Below are 11,039 nucleotides of genomic sequence, written 5' to 3'. Positions count from 1 at the left end.
GTGCCCTGTATTTCAAGTCTCATTAGAATTCAGTAGTTTGAGGTCTTAGTCAAAACTCAGAAGCTGGAGACTTATTTGGGAACTGTCTAACGGCGTCCGTCACGGCTACTTCGGAGCCCTAAGAACGCTACTTGATTGAACTGAGTTGAACACAATTCTGATGAGTTAGGAAGAACGAACAGCCATTTGGGCTGAATTTCAAAAACTGCTTTCCCCTTTAAAAGGACAACTTGAAGCATACCAAGAGTTCCACTATAATCTTACTTTTGAGTCTGGAAACAATCCAAGCTTAGAGGGGAGCAGAGCTGTAGGTGTCATCCCCACACTGGACTCTTCAACCCCAGAGAACTCCATAACCCCCAGTGTTTATTTGCTCACTCTGTGCTGCCTCGGGAGTTGTCCTTTTAATAAACACGAAAGTTCCACTGGTGGAACCTTTATAAAAATCAAAGTGCTATCTTAAGTTCTCAGTATTTCTCTTCTTGGCTCTGTATACTCCTTCCAGCCACTACAGCTAACAAAGCCTTGAACCCAAGAGTGTTCAGCTCCATGTTCAGAGTGAATCTTGAATCTGGTTCTGTTGTAGTTTATGTATGTATGTATGTATCTATTTATTTATTGAAAGGCAGAGATAGGAGAGCAAGCGAGCTTCCATCTGCTGGTTCACTCCCCAAATGGCCACAACAGCTGGGGCTGGGCCAGGCTGAAGCCAGGAGCTTCTACCTCGTCTCCCACACGGGTGCTGGGGCCCAAGGACATGGGCCATTCTCTACTGCTTTCCCAGGCCATCAGCAGGGAGCTGGATGGGAAGGGGAGCAGCCGGTACTCAAATCGGAGCCCACATGGGAGGCCCGCACTGCAGGCAGAGGCTTAACCTATGCCATAGTGCCGGCCCCAGTTTGTCTTACTGATAACAACCGCTGATGACGTGATTTACTGAGAAAGCACATGGGATGGGCTGCATCCGACATTTTCTTTACATGCACAACCGACAAGAAAGCAGACAGTGGCGCACTTGGCATGGCCATCTCAGAACACCTCACTCACTCCAGATTATACTGAGTTACTTTTATTAGGGCAAGTGTGTGTACGTCCTGCGACTGATTTCACTTGCAAGCATGAACAGTGAAGTGTCTCTCTCCTACGTGGGCCGCTCCCGGGGCCTGGTCACAATGTGCCACCACAGTGGGGGCAAATCGCCTTCCTTCCGGGCAGGGGGCAAAGCTTCAGTCTTAGGACCACCGGGTGGGGTTTCCTCCTGCAGCTGCTTAACCTAGAAGGGACGAGGAAGGAACAGTTACCCAAGCAGTCCAATTGACCAGAAAACCTGCCTGTTGCAGTCAGCGGTATGTCAGTTTTATTCCTACGGTGTGTCAACTCACACACCATCTGGGCCTGAGGACTAAGAGCTGTGTTTTTTAATAAGATAATACTTCAGGAAGTTTGTGGAAGAATGGAATTGGAAGCTGATGCACATCTTCCACAAACTTCCTTGAGTACCCTTGTATCAGCACCTGCAGCATTTTCATACCTGCAGTTTACTCAGGAAAAATTTTCTCCTCAAAGCAGGGGTGGGGAAGCTTTTCTCCCCCCAAGGGCCACGTGGATATGTATACCATCACTTGCCGGCTGTATAAAAGGATCACTTGTAAGCACTAGCCTGAGTCCCACTTGTGCCTGCCCTGGCAGGGCCAGAGCAAATGATTCTGTGGGCCTCTTACGGTCCACGGGTCAGACGTTCCACACCGTCTTAAAGGGTCCCCATCCTTAAGGCAGCAAGGCTGACAAGAAACCCTTTACCCTTCCTCTTGTTTAAGCCAAAACATGGCCCCCCACTGCTCTGCCTAGACGTGCATTTATCTCTGTGTCTAAGTGCTCTTCCTAAAACCACCATTAAGAACCCACAGCTCCCATGTACACATCAGGGAGTAACTGGAAAGCTGCCTCCCTACCCCTGTCCAGCCACCGGGACAAGAATACCATGAAATCACGTATGAAAACAGGCAAGTCTGCCTTTCTGCCGAGCTACCCCTAGTTCAATGACCTCCAAGAGCAACGTCCTCACACAGGAGGCAGCTCTAGAAGCAACCACTGTGGCGGAGCTGGGCCTCCAGGGAGTGCTGCGAAGAGTGCTGAGGAGACGGAGGAGGGAGGAGTGCTTGCGAGGAGGAGGTTCCTCAGGTGAGCCACTGCCAGGTGAGCCGGCCGCTCACTGGGCAGACGCTTCAGCCTTCCAAGTGCCAAGACATTTCTTACTCGACGGTACCCGTGGGCCACGGTGACTTTCCCTCCCTCCCCTCCCCCTTGGTCACGGACTTTCAACATCCGCATCCTGGACCCTATCACCAGGACCAGCACAACTTCCAAAATCATGCGTCACATGTCCGCTATCCGATCATCACCTCCCCTAGCCGCTCATTTGCTTGCACGCCCACCTGAAGCCGAGAGGCTGCCAATCGCAGGGCCTCCCTCCCCACTCGACCTCTCCATGCAGCAGCCTCCTTGCTCTACCCGCTGCTATGCCATCGTGACAACCAGAGCCTCTTACAATTCTCTGTAGACAACTGGCAAACTGTGCCCCTGACCTTAGCCTGTAGCCATACCGCTTAGTACTGCTAACGCGAAAATGCTGAAAAAAGCTGGCGTCCAGTGGGCCTTCACCACCCTGGCGTCCACTACTCTCCAACAAGCTCAGATCACTACAGGTTGCACCCACTCCTACTGACTTCTACTTCTGCTCAAGAAACACAAGCTATCACAGAAGCCTGTCAGTTTCAAAACTTGCAGCCCAAATGTATTCACGGAAGTCTCGTGTCCAATTACACGGCAGGAAGAATTCCTTCTCCCTTCTTTCTTTCTCTATACCCTCTCCTAAGGAGCTCAAACATTTCGAGGGCTTACTCACTTATATTAAAGATCTATTTTACTGATCTGGGCTTCCCACGTGACTCATGGGAGCCCGCACTTACACCATCACCTGCGGCCTCATGAGTGCATTAGCAGGAAGCTGGATCGGAAGCGGAGGCGGGGCTCAGCCCCAGGCATTCTGATGGGATGCAGGGCATCACACGTGGTGTTTCACCTGCTGCACAACAGCCTGCCCCTCTAGTTTTTAAAAAAACAAAAACCTAATACATTTCTATTCCTAGATTAAATCTTTCCTTGGAGTTCCAGATTGCGACACCAAGTTGCCTGCTGATCAGACTCCCAAAGTGAAGGCTTGATTGTCTCTCTGACCTCCCATCCTTCCTTCCCTATCCCCGTCACCACCACCACCAAACTCCAGATGTTAACGCCTAAAACCCAGAAACCTTGTCAATTCCTCTGTCCCTCCCCAATCTGCCACATCCAGATAATCTCAATGTACTTTCAAAAGACAGCCTGAATCCATTTCTTTCCATATCCACCCTAGTGCTAGACACCGTAACCTTTCAGCTACACTACTGCAAAAACCCCAAATCGGTCTCTTCCCTGGGCCTCTCCAGTACAGTAAATATAACTCTGAGTGAGCACCACCTGGTAACTCGTGAAGCTCAAGGGAGAGGGAGGTACAGCAAAAGGGTCCAAGGGCTAAGGAGGGGAGGAAGCAAACAAACGAGGGAAGACATCATAACCCATTTGTAAGACGGCAGGAGGTGGTAAGCTGGAGACAATTAGAAACTCCAGTATGTCGGAGAAGCAAGGGGCCAGGCCTGGAATCCGTGTATCTGCCCACAGGACCAAAGCCCTGTCCTGTGCTGACCAAGTGCACGGTGAAGGGCAAGCAGGACACACCTCTCGTTCCCAGCTTTCTCTCCGCAGTTTCTTCCACTGCTCTCTCTTGGCAAAGTAGTCAGGATACATCGCCTTCTCAGAAGGATGCCAGTAATCTAAGCACCATTCCGGAACCTGTCAGGAGAGGAAACCATGGCGTCACTGCACAGGATATGTTCACACGCCACTCACAGGGCCTGCTTGGGAGACAGGAGACAAAATTCAACTTGTATTTTTATAACTTTTGCAATGAGTAGACTGTGTCTGGACCTAAGCAATGAACAGGGACCAGAAAGCAGGGAGGATACTTAGAGTGAAAGTGCCCACTCCTATAAAATGGCAGCAAGGCCGGTCCAAAGACAGTTGCATCATTCCTCCCCTGCTTTTCCCAAATACTCCCTGTGGGCTTATGTTAGTGGAAGCATTGCACCGTCTCAGAAATACCAAGCACCAACACAAGTTGGTGAACTTTAAGGTCTCTGAATGAATTATATAGCAATAATTTGCCACAAAGTACGATGCGAGTCCTTGCAGCTGAATTTAGAAAGAAAAATCTTTAGACACCTGGGAGAGGGGAAAACAAACACCTTAGCTAAACTGAGAAGCGCCCGGAAAGAAATCTCGGCGCTACCCCTCAAACGGCAAGCTGTTCAGAGGCCGGGTTTGGGGCTGAGAAGCTGGGTGTGCGTCTCAGAAGGCAGGCACCTACCTTGTAGCACTCGTATCTCTCATAGGAGGTCCCCCCAGGGGAGTCGGGGAAGATGTACGGCTGCGGGTGCTGATTGCACCAGAACTCTTCCTCTGCGTCCCTCAGCAGCCGGGTGGCTTTCATCATATCCTTTTCATTCTTATGTTCATCAAACCGGGCTCTCAACAAGCAAGCAAAGTACCGGTACTTGTCCCTTAAACCAGAGTGAGTGGAGATTAGGCATGTTACCTACCAGGGGGAGGTTCCTGGGTGACAAGAGGCTGTACTCTGGGAGCAAGGGAGGGCTGCCGAAGACGGTGAGTGGGCAGGCACAGCAGTGCAGGCGGAAACACCTCTCATGTCTGTAGCACAGGAGCATGACCGTGGCTGACAACAAGTGAGTACTAAAAGCACAGAGGATTTTGTATGTTCCCAACACAAAGCTGCAAGCCCGAAGTTACGGATAGGCCAATCACCCCGACTGTAACATGATGTATGCGTGTACCGAAATACAGTATTACACTGTACTCTATAAATATGTACAATTAGGATGTGTCAATAAAAATAGCCTTTTTTGAAAAATAGAGGCTATACTACCGTCTATAGGAGTAGTATAACTTCCTGGCACTCCCCCAACCCTGCCAAGGGAGCAGCTATACCCTTGTGACTGCTTCCTCTGCAGCCTCCCCAGCAAAAAACTATTTAACACAGTCTAGCCATTTTTCTTCTGTGCTCCGATCAAGAAATGACTTAAAAAAGAAAAGAATTAGCAAAAGAGAAAAGCCACAGCCTCCGTAAGATCATTCAATATGTGCTGCTCGGATCATACAGACCTGAGTTTGAACCTGGACTACACACCAGTTGTCTGTCCTTAAGCAAGTAACACACGGGTTCTGAAGAAATGTGGGCAGAGATGACACAGGAGGCTTTGACATGAATCCACACCCTAGATGACAAGGGACTGAGGCTGGCAGCTGTGGTGGTGATGTGAGACAGAACCAGACATTTAAACGACCCAGTTAAGCGAAGGGGCTCTCAAGTCAGCCTTTGTGGGCCTGAATCTTAGCTTTGCCACCACTAGCTGTGTAACCCAGGGTAATGTCACCAGGCCACAGGTGTCCCCTCCAGAAATTAGTGTTAGTAAGTTCTATACCTTAAGGCTGTCACACAGATTCAATGGGCTAAAACATTTCACAAAGTGCCGGGTGCATTCCAAGTGCTCAACAATGTCAGCTGCTATTACTACACTGGAGAGAGACTACAAAAATCTGTTCAGTTATATACAGTGTGAGAATGTGGGTTACTGGCAGAGGGGTTAACTTGGGAATACTCAGACAACGCTGAGACTTAAAGCTTAGTGAGTGAGTGAGCGGTTAATGATGGCACTAGCAGAGGCAGGGAATTTGGGAAGGAAATCAGTGCAGGGTAATGGAAATGGATGTGTTCTTGAAGAATTTAGACAAAACAATTTCAGGAAACTACAGATGGTCTAAGAAACAGTCCCAGCACTGAAGGAGGCTACCCACGGTGCACCCATCAGGAACGGTCTAGGACAGAACCACAGAGAACAAACAGCACCACGAGGCAAGTGTAGAAGAAATTCGGCTTCCAGGGGAGAAAGATGGCAGGGAAATTGAAATCCTGAACCCAGGGTGCTCACAGTGGCTGGTATCATTTCTTCCAGACCATGAACTGCAGCTTTCCCAACCGGTCTTCAGCGACTGAATTCTTGCTCACTTGCCTCCATCTTTATAACACTGATCATCCCCAATGCTGCTTCCATGTAATTTCACCATGGCACTGTCGCATCGTGGCTTGTCACCCCACCTTGCATTCATTTAGGTCACAAAAAAAACCTATGTATCTTACTTAGCTCTACGTCCCAAGGCCTCAGGTGGACGGAGGAGGAAAGAATCAGGTGGGAGGTGAAAAGGATGGTGAGACAATGAAAAGGACCGGCTGCAGCGGAAAAGGGAAAAGCTGATGGGAGGGGTAGGAGAATGAGCGGCTACGGCCTCTCATCCCCTTGCTCGTAAAATAAAAAACACAATTCCCGAGTTCTTCTGCGGACTGAAGAAGGGTTAGATGCTGTTATCAGGGACGACAGGATCGAGAAGGGCCCATGCCGATTACAGTCCGGGCACTCTTCTCCTTTTTGAAATGTAATCCTGACGCAAACCCTCTGCGCCCGGTCCGGCGTCCGTTTTGGCCCAGACCGCATAAGGAACCCTTCAAGGTCTCGAAACTGCAGGAGGCCAAGGCGGGATTCGACCCCAGCTGTAAGGCCGGGTTCTACGGCGCGGAGGCAGCGCCGTGCCATTAGTCCGCGGAGTCCTTGAGCCGCCCGACCGCTCAGGGCCGCTGGCCTACGCCCCGGGGTCACCGCCCCCAGCCCTGGGGCCCCGCTCCCACCTGTGGATGCACCACGACTCGAGGTGACGCAGGGCGCGCTTATAAAGCCGCAGCACTTTCTGCTGGTGGGTCAGATAGGCCCCCGGCGCCGAGAACGCCATGACGCCCGCTCACCTTCAGCGGCCGCGGGGGCCGCCGGGACACCAGAAGCCGGCGGCTGCGAGGCGGGGCAAAGGCGCCGGAAGGGCGGGGCGACGGGCCGCCACTTCCGCTTCCGCCGGGGAGGAGTCGGGGCTGCTGTCATGAGTCGCTTCAAGTTTGTCGGTAAGAGAGCGTTTATTCCTCATCCGTGAGCTTTTCGGCCTGGTCCCGGAGCCTCATCAAGACCAGAGGGTCTAGGACTTGCGCGCTGGAAGGCCCACTCACTGGAGAGGGCGCGGGGAGATTGCGGGTGCGGGTAGTGAATATTCTGGTTCTTGATGGGGGTGCTGGCTTCAGCATTGTGTATTCCCCCTCCATCCACGTGCACCTGCCCCCCTTATCTCAGTGGCCAGAGGATGAGGGCTTCACTCAATAAACCCGTTCCTTCGTCCCACAGTCACCGAGCGCCTCTGTGGGCACGGCACGAGCCTAGGAACACAGACACTAGCACGAAGACCCAGCCCCAGCTCTGCTAGCATTTGGCGGACACGGAGAGCTGGGAGCAAAACCCAAGTTCTGTGACTTGGCAAGTGCAGTAACCCACTCAGCACCGACCCAACGAGAGGGAGAATGCAGCAGGCACCAAATGGGCGTGCATCTTTATTTCCAAGCGCTTAGGAGAAGGAGGGCCACTGTTGGGGGTTACGGCTGTGGGTAAAACTGGGCAAGATCCTTGTCTTGTGGCGTTTCCAGCTCCTTAAAGGTGATAAATGCTCATGATCACGTCTCTGCTTTAGGGTAACTTGGGGACTGTTAGGTGGGTGAGAGGTGGAGGGGCGGAAGCAGGGAGGCCTTTCAAAGTTGAACTAGGGCCGTGGAGAGAGGCGTGGAAGACATGCCCAGCACTTTGCAGCTGAGTGTTCATGGAAGGTAACGGGAGACTGAACAAAAATAACTCATGGTTTCAATAATATCCAGACATGAAATGGTTTGGCAGTAGGAGGACAAGGCAGCCAAGTTTGTTTGAAGTAGATTAAGTTTGAGTTTCTTTTTTTTTTTAAAGACTTGTTTCTTTACTTGAATGTCAGAGTTACACAGAGAGAGAAGGAGAGGCAGAGAAATACAGAGAGAGAGAGAGAGAGGTCTCCACTGGTTCACTCCCCAAATGGCTGCAACAGTCGGAGCTGTGCTGATCCGGAGCCAGGAGCCAGGAGCTAGTTTCTTCCTCTGGGTCTCCCATGCAGGTGCAGGGGCCCAAGGACGTGGACCATCTGCCACTGCATTCCCAGGCCATAGCAGAGAGCCGGATCAGAAGTGGAGCAGCCAAGACTCGAACCGGTGCTCATATGGGATGCCAGAATTGCAGGCGGCGGCTTTACCCGCTATGCCACAGCGCCAGTCCTGAGTTTCTTATAAGGCATCCAAATGTAAGCATCTGTGCACCTGGAAATATAGTCTGGCGTTCAGGAAAGTTAGGATTATAAACTTAGGTCTCAGAGTTATTTTGTTTTTAAGATTTTTTTACTGCGGGCTGGTGCTGTGGAATGGGTAAAGCTGCTGCTTGCAGTGCCAGTGTCCCATATGAGCACTGAATTGAGTCCTGGCTGCTCTACTTCTGATCCAACTCTGCTATGGCCTGGGAAAGCAGTAGAAGATGGCCCAAGTCCTTGGGCCCCTGCACCCACATGGGAAGACCCATAAGAAACTCCTGGCTCCTGGCTTCAGATTGGCTCAGCTCCAGCTATTGCGGCCATTTGGGGAGTGAACCAGTAGATGAAAGGCTTCTCTCTCTCTCTCTCTGGCTCTCTGTCTCTCTCTGTAACTGCCTTTCAAGTAAACTAAATAAATCTTTAAAAAAAAAAAAAACTTTATTTATTTATTTGAAAGGCAGAGTGGTAGAGAGAGGGAGAGACAGAGGGATCTTCCATCTGCTGATTCATTCCCCAAATGGCCGCAGTGGCTGGTTTTGGGCCAGGCCAAAGCCAGAATCCTAGAACTCTATCCAGTTCTCTCATGTGGGTGGCAGGGCCCCAAGCATTTGGGCCATCATCTGCTGCTTCCTTGAGCACGTTAGCAGGGAACTGGATCAGAAGTGGAGCAGCCAGGACTTGCACTGGTGCTCAAATACGGGATGCCTGCATTGCCACCGCTGGCTTAACTGATGGGCACAGCCCCAGCCCAGAATGTTATTTTATACAGTATTTTCCCCAAAGACAAGACACTGGGAACGGTGGGACCACATATAAAAAGAAGGTTAGTGCTGTCGTTTTCAAGCCTATGTACAGTCAAAACAAGCGCAGGGAGACTGTGTTGGGTGCCATAAAAGAGGCTGAAAAAATGCTGTCAGAGAACCTGGGGTGTGGGCTGAGAGGAGGCCCTGGAAGGGTCTAAGACACTTTCTAACATGTGCTGTCTCTGCCTCTCCACCCCAGTTTGATATAATCGGTGGGAGAGATGGAATAAAGAACTATGAAACCTCCACAAAGAAAAGACACTGGTTATGTTCTTTTAAAGGTGTGTGTGGGTCCTGGCTCCTTCAGTCTAACCATCCTCTGTCCTCCATAGTGGTCTGTCTAAAAATCAAATCAGCCACATTTTTCTCTTGCTTCCAGTTTTTTGTTTGTTTGTTTGTTTCTCCCGTGAAGGTACTTGAAGGGCACGGACAGCTTGCAAAGCCTTTCTGCAGTCCAGTGCTGTCCAGCGTTCCAGCCTCTTCCTGGTTCTGCTTTATACACACTTGGATATGCGGTTTCTCGCGTATGACAAGGTTTCATAGTGACAGATTGTGGCCAAAGTGCTCCCTCTGTCTCTTGTCCTGCTTACTGTCTGGCTGACTCTTACTTGTTTTTGTTTTTGTTTGTTTCTTTAAAGATTTATTTATTTATTTGAAAGTCAGAGTTACACAGAGAGAGGAGAGGCAGAGAGAGAGAGAGAGGTCTTCCATCTGATGGTTCACTCCCCAGGTAGTCGCAACGGCCGCAGCTGTGCTGATCCGAAGCCAGGAGCCAGGAGCTTCCTCCAGGTCTCCCTCACAGGTGCAGGGGCCCAAGGACTTGGGCCATCTTCTACTGCTTTCCCAGGCTACAGCAGAGAGCTGTATCGGAAGAGGAGCAGCTGGGACTAGAACCGGCGCCTATGTGGCCTCAGGCCAGAGCATTAACCTGCTGCGCCACAGTGCTGGCTTTTACTTGTTTTTAATTTGGGAGCTAGTGCTGGTATTGGAGTGCTGCGTTTGAGCCCTGGCTGCTCTGCTTCTGATCCAGCTTCCTGCCAATGCCCATGGGAAAGCAACTGAGAATGGCTCAAGTGCTGGCCCCTGCCACCCTTGTGGGAGACCCAGATGGAGCTCCTGGCTCCTGACTTTGGCCTGGCCCAGCCCCAGCTGTTGCAGGCATTTGGGGAATGAACCAGTGGATGGAAGATACACTTTCCCCCACCCCCATCTGTCTGTCTTTCAAGTGTATAAATAAATAAATCTTAAAAAAGGAGAAACATCATAGCCGGCGCCGTGGCTCAATAGGCTAATCCTCCACCTTGCGGCGCCGGCACACCGGGTTCTAGTCCCGGTTGGGGCGCCGGATTCTGTCCCGGTTGCCCCTCTTCCAGGCCAGCTCTCTGCTATGGCCAGGGAGTGCAGTGGAGGATGGCCCAGGTGCTTGGGCCCTGCACCCCATGGGAGACCAGGAAAAGCACCTGGCTCCTGGCTCCTGCCAGGATCAGCGCGGTGCGCCGGCTGCAGCGGCGGCCATTGGAGGGTGAACCAGCGGCAAAGGAAGACCTTTCTCTCTCTGTCTCTCTCTCTCACTGTCCACTCTGCCTGTCAAAAAAAAAAAAAAAAAAAAAAAAAAAAAAAAAAAGGAGAAACATCTTAACTACTCTTTGCCACATTATTTTTTTTTTAAGATTTATTTGAAAGTCAAGACTTACACAGAGAAGGAGAGACAGAGAGAGAGAAAGAGGTCTTCCATCTACTGGTTCACTCCGCAAATGGCCACAACAGTCAGAGCTGCGCTGATCCGAAAGCAGGAGTCAGGAGTTTCTTCGGGGTCTCCCATGTGGGTGCAGGGGCCCAAGCACTTAGGCCATCTTCCACTGCTTTCCCAGG

The 11,039-nt window shown here is 51.0% G+C and overlaps 2 protein-coding genes across 9 annotated transcripts in view; one reads left to right on the top strand and one right to left on the bottom strand.

The window, feature by feature from the left end:
- Positions 1–1,053: 1,053 nt before the first annotated feature.
- NDUFB9 (NADH:ubiquinone oxidoreductase subunit B9) lies at positions 1,054–6,995 on the bottom strand. Of its 2 annotated transcripts, none has more exons than XM_070075479.2 (4): positions 6,968–6,995; positions 4,463–4,655; positions 3,775–3,888; positions 1,054–1,273 (listed from the first exon to the last, which is right to left on the bottom strand). In XM_070075479.2, exons 2-4 carry the CDS (start codon positions 4,586–4,588, stop codon positions 1,142–1,144), a joined length of 372 nt encoding a protein of 123 aa, XP_069931580.1. In that variant the 5' UTR covers positions 4,589–4,655; positions 6,968–6,995; the 3' UTR covers positions 1,054–1,141. The 2 variants fall into 2 exon arrangements, with proteins under 2 accessions (XP_069931580.1, XP_051686397.1); XM_051830437.3 differs by having other exon boundaries at positions 6,854–6,990.
- Positions 6,992–11,039, top strand: part of TATDN1 (TatD DNase domain containing 1) — a 42,922-nt gene continuing 38,874 nt past the window's right edge. For 4 of the 7 annotated variants that reach the window (XR_016236599.1, XR_016236596.1, XR_016236597.1 and 1 more), the window contains exon 1: positions 6,992–7,117. Coding sequence is in view for 1 of the 7 variants with exons in the window: in XM_002710766.6 (XP_002710812.2) it covers positions 7,096–7,117 (22 nt within the window). In the remaining 6 variants the exon portion in view is untranslated. The remainder of the gene's footprint in view (positions 7,118–11,039) is intronic. The other 3 variants (XM_002710766.6, XM_017341519.4, XM_070075476.2) reach the window with 3 other exon arrangements.

Source organism: Oryctolagus cuniculus, chromosome 6 (genome assembly GCF_051225735.1).
Source record: "Oryctolagus cuniculus isolate XC-2025 breed Fujian yellow rabbit chromosome 6, ASM5122573v1, whole genome shotgun sequence".
NCBI lineage: Eukaryota > Metazoa > Chordata > Mammalia > Lagomorpha > Leporidae > Oryctolagus > Oryctolagus cuniculus.
Note: the sequence above shows the minus strand (reverse complement) of the source record. Positions and strands in the feature narration are given on the sequence as shown.